A 15,324-nucleotide genomic window follows, 5' to 3' on the forward strand; every position below is an offset into this window, starting at 1 on the left:
TCACTTCACCTAGCATTACCTGTCCGATGGTTTAATAAATAGGCTCGGTTATCCAATAAAGGGAGAAAGTGATAAACGATAAAGAGACTACAAGATAGCTGTTAAAGAGGGAATCGTTGATAACTTGGGGAAAGAGTAGCAGACCTGTAAGCTCAGAGACAATTATGAAACAAAAACACATTAGAGAATACAAATTGCTAATTTGGCATTAAACATAGATTCGACTTTGCCAAAAGATCAATGACAATTTCGGCGGAACCAATAGAATATGACCTTTATGTGTTCAAAAGCCAGCATGTAGGAGCAGAAACTGCAATTATCACCCACTTTAGATAACAGTAGGGTAAAATACCACCAAATTAATTTAGTATCTGATCAAAGAAGGGGGATACAGACATGAAACTTACTTGAGAATTCATCCAAAACAAAAATGGCCCAAAGCATCCTGAGAGAGGAAAAAAAGAAAATAATCCTCTTGGTGAGCCCATCAAAGTTTTTAATCATGCAATTGATAGTAAATAAGCATGATTGGTAGAAGAGAAAGAGTGCATTCCAATACTTCTAAAAACAACACCAATAACGATAATAACCACATATATAAAGTCGTTATCATAGTTTATAGATACATTAGTTGCCGAGTATGACGTTATTGAGCTTGGAAACATCAAAAAAATATTTAAGAAAGTAATTCATCTGGTATTTTTAATTTACCTTCATTGCATCTCAACACCTCAAAAAGCCGGGCAGGTTTTCCGGCAGCCTCTTTTAGAAGGCACCATCATGTCCATCCCATCATGCTGCTGTTTTCTATTAAATTTGCTCTTGGCTATAGAAAACGTCCAAGTGAATTAATGCTTGGAAATTGAAAGGTTCGTAACTGAAGGAGTAAAGTAGTATTACAAATTAAAACATTTCATTTACTTAGCTTGGAATGCAAAAGGTTGCCAGAGCTGTTAACTAATGACAGCTAGACTGACAGCTAGACTTCTTTAAAAAATAACGTAAATGTAGGAAAAAATGAAAGTAAAATGCCAAAAAAAGGAGATAAAAGAAAAATAGATTTGCTGGCTTTAGAGGCATGCCACATCATCTATGCTAATACCAACTTTCTATATATATATATTTTAATGTTTCTCTGNTATATATATAGATAGATAGATGTATTAGTAATTTATCACTGCATTTACTCCATATCCATTTACATATTTAGTTATTTACCTTTTTAGCTCGTTTTTGATAAATAGTCGGTTAAAATTAGAAAAATGAGTATTTAAAGGTGAAGTTGAAAAAAAAAAATATTCACTTGAAATTCTTTTCTAACCAATTTTTTAACTCCAAAATTTTCCATTCCGAAATAAAGTTATATTAATGAACAATATTATAAAATATCTATTCCATCCATTGCAATTTATATAATAAAGTTTAAATATACTGGAATTTAAGAAAGAAAGAGGTCTTTTGTAATTTGTATTTTTAAACCGGTCACAACATTTGTTTGAATATAATTTTTTTATTAAAGTAAAATGAGAAATTTTTATTAATTTTTTTTTGTTCAAATAATAAACCTAAATGGATGGAGTATTAATTTTTGCAAATAAAACCTAGTTTGTTTTGTTCTTTTTTCGTACTTTTTATCCTCAAAAAGATTGATTTGCCACGTCACGCTATTCATCATTTGCTCTTCCTCATCTGATTACGGTACAAAAATAAATTCCCCATTACATCTCAACATTGCGGTAGTTATACCTACTAATTCTACTGTATCTATTAATTCTACTGACGATATCAATGGAGATTGAAAAACAATCAGCGGTGATTGAGCACAAGTCCTATGCCAGAGTTGGACTGCTTGGAAACCCTAGTGATGTTTATTTTGGAAATACAATCTCTTTTAGCCTCGGCAATTTTTGGGCTTCAGTTCGTCTAGAGCCTTCTACAGATCTCGTCATTGTTCCTCACCCTTCTCACGATCTTGTTCAATTCAATTCAGTTTCTCATCTGGTATGCTATCTATTACTTTTGTGAAATTCTTATATTGTTTGTTTCGAATTTAGAGGATATATTCGAATTGTTTTTGAGCTGTCTGTAGACCTGGCAATGTGAATAGTCTGGATTGAGAGATAGTTGATTGATTGATATGGTTTTGAGTTTATTATTTGGTTTGATTGCGGTTATTCTAAGTGGTCAATTGACGCCAGAGTTAATGAGGATTGCTAATTCTCATCTGAAATATTGGTGCTTACTGCGTCCCAATTTACGTTGTAATCTTCTCTTTTTAGTCATTTAGAATGATACTTGTCAAACATTTAAAATTAATTTGATTCTAGACTTCTCATTTTTTCATGGTTTACAGTCACACAAATATCTAAAACTTATTTTAGACCACAAGTTCTAAAAGTTTTTTTCTTATTTTAAACTTCATAATCAATCAAACGGCGTAACATAAAATGAGGTGGAGGAAGTAATTAGAATGATAGGTATAGCTGCACTTTTTTTTTTGTGCTCTGTGGATTTCTGTGCAGTTTGATTGATTTGATTTTAAAACATTTTGCTTGTGCTTGTTATCGACAGGTGAACAGATTGCAGAATGAGGGGTACTATGGAGGAGTGCGTTTACTTATGGCTATTTGTAAAATATTTCACAAGTATTGCAAGGAGAACAATGTTACCTTACATGATGGAAATTTCACTCTCTCGTATGAAACTAACATTCCCCGCCAGGTAGATCTTAACATTGCAATGTTCACATTCCTTTGGATGTTTCAAATTTTGGTTTTGTGTCACCCTAATTATTGGTGAACTTAAAACTTTTTGCTAGTTTATATTTTGAAACATTGTTTCAGATTTTCTCCTTATAGCGAGAATATCAATGTAAAAATCAAGTAGAGATATGTGAAAGTTTAGATTTAAGGCAAAAAAAATTATGTCTAGAATAGATAATAGTTGCAAGTACCTAGATTGTTCTTGCTTGGTATTAAGAGTCAAGGGTTTTTCCTTATTTGCACGAGTAGTTGTGTTATTCCTTGCATTATGGATTCGGAAGAGATTTCAGCCCAACATTTTGGAAGTGATTATAGTTTTTCCCACCTTAATGTAGTAAGCAAAATAAGTCGAGTTGAGCTGGAAAATAATATATTTTCAAGTGATTGGCTTTTTACAATCTAAACAAAGTTCAAATGAGCAGTGAGCTTGTCAATTGAGCTCAAACGGCTCTGTTGTTCTCTGTATATTCCAAATCGTCTATCCAATTGACGTTGAGCTAGCCTGATTATTATACTGAAGACTGAAAGGCCCTTCAAGCTTTAGTTGATTGTTTAATCTCAAAGAAACTTCAACCGTGTCAATCTGCTAATTGTCGAGCAGCTCAGCCTCCATGCTTCAAAATTTTTGTGGTGGTGTCACTATCCATCTCGCTTATAGTTTAGCTCGAGTTTCCAGCTACTCAGTTTAAAATACAAGAGGGTAATTTAGAATGGAGTTACTTCTATTTATATCGTCTCATTGTTTACATGTGCCTTAACTAGTAGGTTTACAGTTTACCTAAAATAACTAAGTTGACTAAAACATTTATACCTTGGACATAGCCCTATGCATAAAACTACACATAGTACCTTCTGGTTTAAGATATGCAAATAAATTAAAAAATAGCAGGCATGCTGTTTCAATCATAACTAAAAGGTACATCAGACTACTTAAATGATCATGATCTGGATATGTCATTGCTATTGATCATAACATAGAAGATTTAATCTATCTCATGTTGAAAGGGTTGATTGATACATCAAATACTTTCCACATCTCAGACAGGGCTTTCAGGTTCCAGTGCAATTGTTAGTGCTGCACTGAGTTGCCTTCTTGACTTTTACAAAGTCAGACATCTAATCAAAGTTGAGGTAAGGCCGAACCTTGTCCTTAATGCAGAGAAGGAACTTGGAATTGTTGCGGGTCTTCAAGATAGAGTGGCACAGGTGTACGGAGGCCTTGTATACATGGTGTGCATCAGTGTTATACTTTTTATTACAAGTTAGTATCGGCGTGATATTTGGAAGCACTAAGCTTGCCAAAGTTGTAGAGTTGATTTTATATTCCCTTTTTACCTTTATTTTGCAGGATTTTGGCAAAAATCACATGGATGAATTGGGTCATGGTATATATACACCCATGGATGTTGATCTTCTCCCACCTCTTTATCTGATCTATGCAGAAAATCCCAGTGATTCTGGAAAGGTGAGTATTTAATGTGCAGTATAACTTGTTCAGGTCAGGCCTACTTTTGGTCATTCTTCTCTCTGAAAAATATTGCTCAAAGGTGACTCGTGACTCGTAGTCCCTTTTCGAGTATTATCTTCGCTGTGGATGATCCAGTCGGTGTGCATATGAACGAACGGATTCCACCTCTTTATGGGCTATATGCCCTGCTTGTCCCCCATACCCCTTTCAGCAAGGGTTGATGTGGTCTCCAAGAATCTTCTTCCGACCTCTGAGGTGGTCCGTCAAGTCCTAGTAGTGTGGAAAATCTTTCTGGTGTCTGGTTCAAAGATTCTTTGGACCGAGTGACTGAGTTTTGGTTGGATATGTTGTTTGCTTAGCCATGCAATGGGTTAAAATTTACATTTTGGTTTTCATTTTACACAAAGAAGTTAGTGAAAAGAATTAGAGGAGTATCAATGTAGGATTGTAGTCCATGAAGGAGGCACTTTAGTTTCAGCATCCTTTAACTGGTTAACCTCTTAAATGATATATTTTCCATTAATCTCTTAATATTTCTCCCGACAATGGAAGAGTTAATGGTTGTGGCAGGTTTTTAAGGAAATATGAATATCAGTGTCCGGATTAACTTTTGCCCTTTCTTTGTCACTAAGAATTACTTTGATGTAGTAGTTACAAAATACTAGATGATACTTATTTCAAATACAGGTACATAGTACAGTTCGTCAGAGATGGTTAGACGGTGATGAATTCATAAGATCAACCATGGAAGAGGTTGCAAACATAGCTGTGGAGGGACGGAAAACACTTCTTGAGAAGGACTACATTAAGTTGGCGGCCCTCATGAATCATAATTTTGACCTGAGACGGTAAAACATATGACAACCTGCTTAGATTGATCAGAGGAATTTGTTAATATCTTGTCTGTGCTTTAGTGTAGTGTCAGTTCCAAACTTATCTTAATGTTATTAACTGTACCGATTTTACGTCTGGTTAAACTTGGTATTTAAACTAGCAAATTGACTAACTTTGACCATCTAAACTTTTGGTTTTGGACAAAGAATAAATCCAACTGATTGATAGACAGCTCCTCTAGCCTTTTGCATCTTATTTTTCATAGTTTTGATGTAATCAAATATTGCTAGAATTGTTATACAATAAGTTGGTAATATGATATGCTATTCAAATGCTAAAATTTTGTACGTGGACTATGCAGGCGTATGTTTGGAGATGATGCCCTTGGAACTATGAATATAGAGATGGTTGAAATTGCTCGAAGGATAGGTGCTGCTTCCAAGTTCACCGGAAGTGGTGGGGCTGTGGTTGTGTTCTGTCCGGATGGACCTTCACAAGTGAAGCAGTTGGAGGACGCATGCCACAGTGCTGGTTTCACTTTCCAGCCAATTAAAGTGATGCCTTCATTTCTAAGCGAAGTTGATCTTCAAACTCTGGGATCAAATTGAAAACCATGACCTGCTTGCCAAATATGGAGCCCTCTATATTCTTTATTCCTTTCACCTTTTATTGGTCTATGCTAAGCTTATCGGGAAGTATGTACCATTACCCTTTGTTATTTTATTTGTTCTGAGTAATGATCATGAGAATTAAACATCTCTTCATGCAACTTGAGCAGTCAAATCCTTTAAAAAAAATATTGATCTCAATCTTTTATCCGTCTTTAGAATGTGCGGTCATCCTTTAAGTTGCAAACCATCCTCTGACTTTCCAAATCCAACAGAAAGAGCAACTATGTTGACCCCACTAATCAAAGGCGTCTCAATAAAATTCGTGACTTTAATAAGACGCCTTAATCTTGCAACTATAGTAGTTTTTTAACCAAAATCGTCTCTTATCATTGGGGGTTGGTCTAACTTTGTCCTTTATGTATTATGCTAAGTACTTATAGTCCTTTAACTTTGCTAAACTAGGGCAGTTTTGATCCAACTAACAGAATGCCTAACGGAACATTTAGAATCTAACAGTATACCCACGTGGGATACACATGAGACGGTTAAAAAAGGACCCATCACGTTCATCTTCCCAGATCATTGGTTCTCCCAATGCACCCCTTTAAATCCAGATATAACAGGGCTGTGAATGAAAAAAAATGAAGCAAGTGAAGATTGGATTATGACTCCACTTAGCCAATTTTCCATATTATTGGGACTAGGCCACTAGGTACGCTTTGAACTATCACCCATATGTAGGAAAAGACCAATAAAGTAAATTGGAACTAGTTTGTTTAAAAGTATATTGGCAATTGGGTCTTCAAAGAATACACATATACAGAACTTCAACACAATAATTCTTGTGCATTTCTGTCCATTCTTAATGAAAAGTAGTACTTACATCTTTAATGCGGTTGTGGAAGTAGAGAACTCTTCAAAGAACTAAAGCAACCTACTTAAAGTATGAGTAAACTATGAATTAACATCCTCACTAAAGCTATTCATTTGATTACACGTACATGTTACGTCATAATTCATCTGATATACATCATTAATCTTGTATTATAGTTCCGGTAACATATTTTGAAACAGGAATCTAGAAATTATCCATGATGATATATGCTCCAGACAGCGCCATCACAAAGAAAGAAATTTGCAACTCAATTAGTGAAGTGACTGATTCAGGTTTGATTCTAATGTTTTTTGTTAAGATTCGATTGTAACGTTTAATTGTCTCATCTCATAGGACCAAAATTGCACCATCGACAGAGAATCATCACATAAAAAGCATTGTTTCACTACATATCATGTTAAAAAGGTTGTATATATAAAAATAGAGATATATAAATCTTGAAAGGATGCGTCTCATAAAGGCAGTACATGGAATAAAACCCACCCAGTCTACAAGGAGGGGTCTGTAGCCCTTACACCTCAGCTGATACAAAACACTATAGGTGCTGAATGTCTTGAGCGGGATGCATTTGTGTATGATGGTAACAAAACCATTTATGTGGTTGGAAAATTACAATTGGATGAGAATGATACTCGTGGATACTTTGGTACCTTCAAGTATATTGGTGAATTGGAACTTTGCAAGTTGCTGGATTGTATGAATAATATCCTCCTAGAGACTCCTGTTGTATACTACAAGCAATGAGTGTGATTTTGAAAGAAAATCCTTCTAGGAAAAGGATATCTATAGATGGGAGCTTCTACTCCACGGATTAGCATGCTTAGGGACTTAGAGGTTTTCAGCGGTTTCTGAGGCTTACAAATAAAGTGGGGAACAAAGTTCATTTAGAATTGTTCTAAGCGGGAGGGGCATGATAAAAGAAATAGGTCTATATTATTTGTCGATCTGTTTTGTTGAATATGTGAACTTGCCCAGAAAATATCGAACTAATAAATAGACGGGATCCTCTTTTTAACCCTCTCACGTGCATCCCACGTGGGTATTACTGTTAGATTCTCCGCACTCTATTAGTTGGACCAAAACTGCCCTAGTTTAGCAAAATTAAAGGACTATAAGTGCTTAGCATAATACAAAAGGACAAAGTTAGTCCAACCCCCAAAGATAAGGGACGATTTTGGTTAAAATTTCCAAAATATAGTATTAATATTACATTGGTTTCTTTTTTCTTTTTGTCTATAGTGTAGTTATCTTATAAATATACTATCACTACTAGAAATTCGGAAAAAAACGACCACGAAAAGCGACCAAAGTTGGTCGCTTATTGGCCAAAAAGCGACCAAACACGCCTGGTCGATATTAAGCTGGTCCCTTTACCTTAGGGACCAAAGTTGGTCGCTAATTAGCGACCAACTTTGGTCTCTCAGGTAAAAGGACCAAATTTTCCAGGCAAAGCATATAGCGACCAACTTTGGTCGCTCAAATATTTTAATATTATAAATTTGGCGACCAAAGTTGGTCTCCAGATGTAAATAACGTTTTATTTTTATTTATTGTTAATCATATCAAGCGACCAACTTTGGTCGTTATATTAATAATTTTTATAATTTTTTATTTAATTTGCGACCAAAATTGGTCGCCAATGGCAAGAATTAATTTTTCTTTTAACTATAAGCGACAAACGTTGGTCGCCAAATTACCAAAACTTGTTTTTTAAAATAGAATAGCGACCAAGACTGGTCGCTATTGCCCAGAAAATTGTTTTTTTAAGTGAAAAGCGACCAACTGGAGACCAAAGTTGGTCGCTTTTTTTGGTATATTTTTGGCAGAAACTGCCTGTTTTGGCTGCTACACCACCTGCCAGCTTATACCAAATATCCTAAACAAGCATTTTATGCCAACAACAATAACAACAACAACACTAAAAAGCAACAAAATATAAAGATCAATAGAACTAAAACATTAAGCTAACAAAACTAAGTTAACGTTTATTACAAGCTCATTCGAAAACTAGTTCTATTGTCTATTTCAAAGTATATAAAGTAATCAAGGAGTGTTCTTTTAGCATCCTCGTTCGAAAGTTGAATTGCCTCGGCCGACTCGTTAGGTGGCTGACTGCGTATGAATTCCCCCACATCAGTTGTGAAGCGAACCTATAAGAAAAAATTATATTGAAATTAATATTTCAAAAATTTTATACAAAAAGTAAAATCAAAAATACTTAAATGAAAAAAGTAAAAACTTACATGTATAGTCGAGGCTCGACGCTCGACCCACCTTTCTGAATCAGTCTCTTTCTTCTTCTTAACAATACGAGTNTTAATCAAATACTTCAAATATTAACCTTTCGCCTATAAATCTTTCCAATAGTAATCTTTAGGATATAATATTTTCCGATAAATATACTTCGAACATACCTCCTTCAAATAGATATCTTTCTCATAATTCTTCCAAACAAATATCTTCCCAATATAATTCTTCCAAATAAAAATCACCATGGGACACCACATTTCAAATCATAAAATACGGGTCTCAGCCCATTTTCATATTTCCACGGTACCTCGTACCAATTTTTCTATCACAACCGCACGGACAACTCACGTGCCAATATCATTTTAACTATATAACCACGGCACCTCGTGCCTATGTTTCATATCATAACTGCACGGACAATTTACGTGCCAATAATAAATTCATCATATTTTTCTGGCATCTCGTGCCCATATCATAATCCGCCCGACAATATTCACAGGCTCATAACTTCAACATATATCCAATTATTATCAAATTTACTGGATTTAAAAAAAATAAATTGCACAATATATAAAAGAAATCACCAAGAAATCACAACATCACATAAAGTCACCAACATAATATCCTCACATCACCACATATCATCCCTGACAATAGCCACCCTTATCTCTCCTATAACCACCCTTATCGCTCCTATATAGCCACCCTTATCGCTCCTATATTAGCCTCCCTTATCGCCCCGCCTAGACAATATCCCAACACATAATCACAATGAAATGCCACCCTTATACTCACATAATATCAAAAATGGAATGCCACCCTTATCCGCCGCATAACAGTGACCCAAATCACACCATAATTTACATGGATATTACTATGGCAACACAACAAAAATTCATATTATAAATTGCCCATGGGCGACAACCAAATTCCAAAGATACAACAAAATCAATTAATTTTACAACAAATAGCCCAAGGCTCCACACAAAGTACATAAAACCCCGACAACTACAACAAAGATGGAAAATTAACTCAGCATAATACGTCACCTTCTTTAATCCAAATTTTCGATAAATATATTAATACTTCAATTTAAACTTACTTAATTAATTGATTATTTGTAGAAGAAAAATCCATAATCTAATTATTTTCACGAAATGTCAAATCAACAACACACGAAATTCACATGAAAATCCAATGGAAATTTACACCAAATTATCATATAAATACAAACTCGACAACAAAGGATGAGGCATGACAAATCAAGGACTTACTAAGTTCCAACGATTTATTTCACTTTAATACGTAAGGGTGTCTATGAATTTAGTCGATATAATTTGCACATATAAATCAAGTACGTACTCGTCACTTCACGTACATGATTTTCATTCAAACAATTTTCACATAAGACTCAATGCCTAAGGGGAAATTCCCCCACACGAGGTTAGGCAAGATATTTACCTTTATGAAGTTAGTCCGATATTCTAAAATCGCCTCCTTGCTTGAATCGACCTCCGGATAGCTCAAATCTATCCAAATTAATTGTATAACTTCATTAAAATTCATCGGAAACAATTCCGAATAATATAAAGTGGAATAAAAATTTTATTCTAAAAAGTCAACCAAAAGTCAACGCGGGACCCGCCTCTCGGAACCGACATAATTCTTACGAAATCCGAACACTCATTCCGATACGAGTTCAACCATACCAATTTTATCAAATTCCGATAACAACTCGACCTCCAAATCTTAAATTTTTGTTTTTGGAAGATTTTGCAAAAATCTTGATTTCTTCCATCTAAATTCGTATTAAACGATGAAAATAACTATGGATTTATGAAATACAAACATATTCGAGTATAGGACACTTACTTGAGTCGAAATCGTCAAGAACACCTCAAAATCGCCCAAGAACCGAGCTCCAAAAATTTTAATTGAAATGGAAAGTCACTGATTTTCGATGCCTTATGTTTCTGTCGTTTCCGCTCCTGCGTACTGTTTTACGCACCTGCGAAGCCTCTTTTGAGACTCAAAAGCTCGCTTCTGCGATCCACAGGCCAATCTCGCACCTGCGAAGCTACTGTCGCTTCTGCGTTTGTCGCTTATGCGATGGCCAAGCGCATCTGCGGCCTTCTTCATCAGCTCCTGTCCAGGTTGCTGCTGCGTTCACTGCCCAAGCAGCCATTGATCTTCTTCATTTCTCATTACAATGGCATACGTTCTTTGGTTACATGCAAAGAGCCATGGCTCATCTACATATCATCTACAAATACTTCTACTTTCATGCAAAAGAATTGCTGCTTCTGCGATCACTCCATGGCTGCCAACATCAGCTTCGGCGCTTCCAATATCGCACCTGCGATGACTGCCATGTCCCTTCACATTTCGCTTCTGCGATGCAAGGCATCGCTTCTGCGCTGTCGCTTCTCCGATGAAGCTTCCGCAGAAGCGAAAACATCAGCTGCTGCCCCAGAAAAACAGCAGCAAATTTCAGCAGCTACCTCGGTCCGAAATTTATTCCGTTAACCTTTCGAAATTCATCCTTGGCCCTCGGGACTTTAACAAATTATACCGACATGTCCCAAAATACAATACGAACTTATTCGAGGCTTTAAACAACATTAAACAACACAGAAATTTCGAATCGCGCCTTGAATCAAATTATGAGTTTTTCAAATCTTCCAACTTCTATATTTTGCGTCGAAACATATCGAATCAATCCGGAATGACTTCAAATTTTGCACACGAGTCATAAATAACGTAACGGAGCTTTTCCAATTTTCGGAATCGAAATCCGACCTCGTTATCAAAATTTCAACCTTCTGTCGAATTTTTCCAAAATCTCATCTTTTCCAACTTTCGCCAAGATGCGCGAATTGTCCTACGGACTTCCAAATCCAAATTCGAACATACGCCTAAGTCCAAAATCACCATACGAAGCTATTGCCATCATCAAATCTCCATTCCGAGGTCGTTTGCTTAAAAGTCAACTCTCCGGTCAACTCGTTCTATTTAAGCTTCCAAATGAGAATTTTTCTTTAAATTTAGTTCCAACACTTCCGAAAACTAAACTCGACCACACACGCGAGTCATAATACATATTACGAAGATGCTCGAGACTTTAAGTCGCTGAACGAGGCATTAATTCTTAAAACGACATGTCGGGTCGTTACACTGATCCAAAATCAAATATCATATTTCAGCTGCAAATGCTCCTATTAAAATTTAAAGTCCCTAAAGGATAGAGTTTGTTGTACGCATGAAGCGTGGTAGACCAATCAGTTCCAAAGGTAACAATCCTTGAAAAATGATAAGGAGTTAATGATCAAAATGATCATAATGAGGAGGAAATGAGCTCTAGAAGAGCCCACGACATAACATTTCATGAAACTCCAGAAGAAGTTGAGGTACCTGAAAGAAAGTGATGAGATCTCAACAAGTTATGTCGCTTAGGAACCGATACAAAATGATCGTCGACGATATATTTGATACAATATAGTGCACAATACTGTGAAATATTATGAGGATCGGACCAGTAGTCCAGACACCTGAAGATATCATGCCATTTAAATGCGAGTTATAACCTATATGACTCATTTGATTAAATCTCTATAAAGATGCCTGAAGGATTTAAAATGCCTGAAGCATGTAGTTCAAAGTCTCGAGAAATGTACTCGATCAGATTATAAATATCTTTGTACAGTTTAAATCAATCTGGGCGCATGTGATATAATCGCCTCAGTAAATATTTGCTGAAAGAAAGTTACATAAATGATGTTATTTGTCCATGTATTTTTATAAAGAAAATGTCATCAGAATTTGTTATGCTTGCTATTTACGTTGATGACATAAATCTTATTGGAACTCCAGAAGAGCTCCAAAAGCAATTGAATATCTTAAGAAAGAATTTGAGATGAAAGATCTTGGAAAAATAAAAATTTATCTTGGTCTGCAAAATTAAATATTTAGCAGACGAGATCTTTATCCATCAATTTGCCTATACAGAAAGGGTCTTTAAACGCTTTTACATGGACAAAGCGCACCCATTAAGTACATCAATGAGTGTTTGATCACTTGAAGTAAATAAGGATCTCTTCCGACCTCCAGAAGAGGATGAGGAACTCATTGGTCCTGAAATACTCTATCTCAGTGCAATTGCTATGCACTTATGTATCTAGCTAATACTAACAAAGGTGGTGCAGATCGTATTGGTTATGCAGATACAAGATTAGAATGCAGAGACTCAAATATTTGAAACAAGGTTTTCATCAGGGGGAGTAAAATACGCGATGCACTCTTTTTTCCTTACTAAGGTTTTTTCCCACAGGGTTTTCCTTATAAGGTTTTTAATGAGGCACCTAGCAATGCGTATTACTAAATATGTGTACTCTTTTTCCTTCACTTAGAATTTTTTTTCCACGGGGTTTTTCCTAGTAAGGTTTTANTTAATTGATAGTGACAAGGTTGATGGTGATGGAATGTTTACCGTTGGTCGTGGCAGTTCCCATAAAACGGGGATCATAAGACTCTATGATGACAAAGATAATAGGAAGTTTTGTTCTCAACTTTCTTCCAAGTCTGATCCGTACAAGCTTAATGGGATATTGGTAATATTTCTTCGGATTCAGACAATAATTTGACTGACAAAAGTATGAAAATGCTAATCAAAAGAATTAAAGCTAAAACGTTTTTCTTGGTATAGTACCTAATACACTTATACTTAGTGCATAGTACAGCGTAAGTATATATATTATATATATTAACGGCTTACATTTATATTATTTAGATAGTAAATACAAAAGTGATTTTTAATTTTGACCATTGTTGACCTTAATGGAGACCAACTTTGGTCGCTAATTATACATGAAATTAATTTAGCGACCAAAGTTGGTCGCAAAATTTAAATCGAATTTATTTATATTTTTTATATAATATTTAAATTAAAAATATAATTATTAAAATTTATAACTGAGTCCCACTTTAGCGACCAAACTTGGTCGCTATCTGCCTACCCTTTATTTAGCGACCAACGTTGGTCGCCAAGTTCAAATTATATATATTTGAATTTTATATTTTTTTTAAAATAATAATATAATTATTAAATTTTGAAGGTGGGTCCCACTTTAACGACCAACATTGGTCACTAATCTCAGTAAACCTTTGATCAAGCAAGTCTGACCAGTCCAGTCAACATTTTGACTAATTTAGCGACCAAATGGCGACCAATCTTGGTCGCTAATTTGTTTCATTTATTTATTTTATTATTTTCGCTAGTTTGGCGACCAACGTTGGTCGCTTTTCTCTGCAGACCAACTTTGGTCGCTATTTTTTGGTCGCTTTTTTTCGGAATTCTAGTAGTGTATTATTATTCACATTGGTAAGAAAATTCAAATTAATAAAATGTTAGCCACGTATTTACAATTCGTTACCTCGGATCTTATTGTAAAAATCGTTATTTTTGATAATAAATAGATAGTGTTTCTTTCCATTTTTATAAGGATTTAGTATTATTTTTTCTTTCTATAAACTTCAATATTGTATAAGCGAAAATAAGATAGTAAATTCAAAACTAAAAAAAATTTTTGGGGCCCCAAATTTAGGGATCCTAAAGCAAAGGTTTTACTAGCCTCCCCTTGAGCCACCCTTGCCACTAGTCTAGATTCGTATCACGTTGGACCATTGAAAGGGAGCTACATGTCAGAAGTTTCCTCTTTAATGATCTGACACAGTGCTAAACTGGATTTATCAGACCACATAGTATTATACCAAAAGATTTGGTTTCTTGAATCTTAGGCCATAAATATTTTTTGGTATGAACTATAATTATGTATATATATATAGGTAGATAGTAAATTTAAACGCAACAATTCAGTAAAAGGATTAAAGAAACATATAAGACGGAGTTTTTTCTTCAGACACACCTCCAAACTCCAAAGATGGAAGCACGCGCAGTGGATTTTCTTAATGCATGATTGAATCATTTCATATTAGTTAGACATGTACTAGATCTACAATCTTCTTTGACTAGCTGACTTGTTTTTTCTTATCCAACTCCAACTGCATGACTATAAGTCTATACTATATACATATCTATTTAACACAACAGAGACTCCCTTGCGTATTTTTGTTTCTGAACCTGTTATTCCTGTTCATTTCCAACGGCATAACCTGAAATTCTTAACCAGCTATCTATTAAAAAGAAAGCAAAATTAAGCATTCAATTAAATGATTGTAAACTCAAGGGAGAACGAAACAGAGAGAACAACAACTGTGATATATGACTAATGTCTCCCTAGTAACTGTATCTTTTGGGACCCCAAAAAAAGCAATTCTAACTAGTAGCATTTACTTGATTTTCTACGTTGATCCAAATTCTGAAAACCATTTCTCATGTCGTTCAATGTCCCCTCTAGAAACTGTGGGTTGTATTTTAACTAGAGCTTCTAGCAAGTTATCCATCATAACTGGAATTTCCAAAATCTCGGCCTCGGACATGTTCTTAAT

At 35.1% G+C, this 15,324-nt stretch overlaps 1 protein-coding gene across 1 annotated transcript; it reads left to right on the top strand.

Annotated features, from left to right (window-relative positions):
• Positions 1-1,677: 1,677 nt before the first annotated feature.
• Positions 1,678-5,873, top strand: LOC109216836 (glucuronokinase 1-like). Its single transcript, XM_019381036.1, has 6 exons — positions 1,678-2,001; positions 2,572-2,721; positions 3,804-3,992; positions 4,111-4,227; positions 4,918-5,078; positions 5,426-5,873. Exons 1-6 carry the CDS (start codon positions 1,789-1,791, stop codon positions 5,670-5,672), a joined length of 1,077 nt encoding a protein of 358 aa, XP_019236581.1. The 5' UTR covers positions 1,678-1,788; the 3' UTR covers positions 5,673-5,873.
• Positions 5,874-15,324: the final 9,451 nt, after the last annotated feature.

The sequence above is a fragment of the Nicotiana attenuata genome, unplaced genomic scaffold, assembly GCF_001879085.1.
Source record: "Nicotiana attenuata strain UT unplaced genomic scaffold, NIATTr2, whole genome shotgun sequence".
Taxonomy (NCBI): Eukaryota; Viridiplantae; Streptophyta; class Magnoliopsida; order Solanales; family Solanaceae; genus Nicotiana; species Nicotiana attenuata.

What these genes read in the sequence shown, in the direction of transcription:
- LOC109216836 (XM_019381036.1), top strand. Translation starts at nt 1,789, where the DNA reads ATGGAGATTGAAAAACAATCAGCGGTGATTGAGCACAAGTCCTATGCC. An exon ending in TCAATTCAGTTTCTCATCTG is followed by an intron (nt 2,002 to 2,571) that starts GTATGCTATCTA and finishes TGTTATCGACAG; the next exon opens with GTGAACAGATTGCAGAATGA. An exon ending in ATCCCAGTGATTCTGGAAAG is followed by an intron (nt 4,228 to 4,917) that starts GTGAGTATTTAA and finishes TTTCAAATACAG; the next exon opens with GTACATAGTACAGTTCGTCA.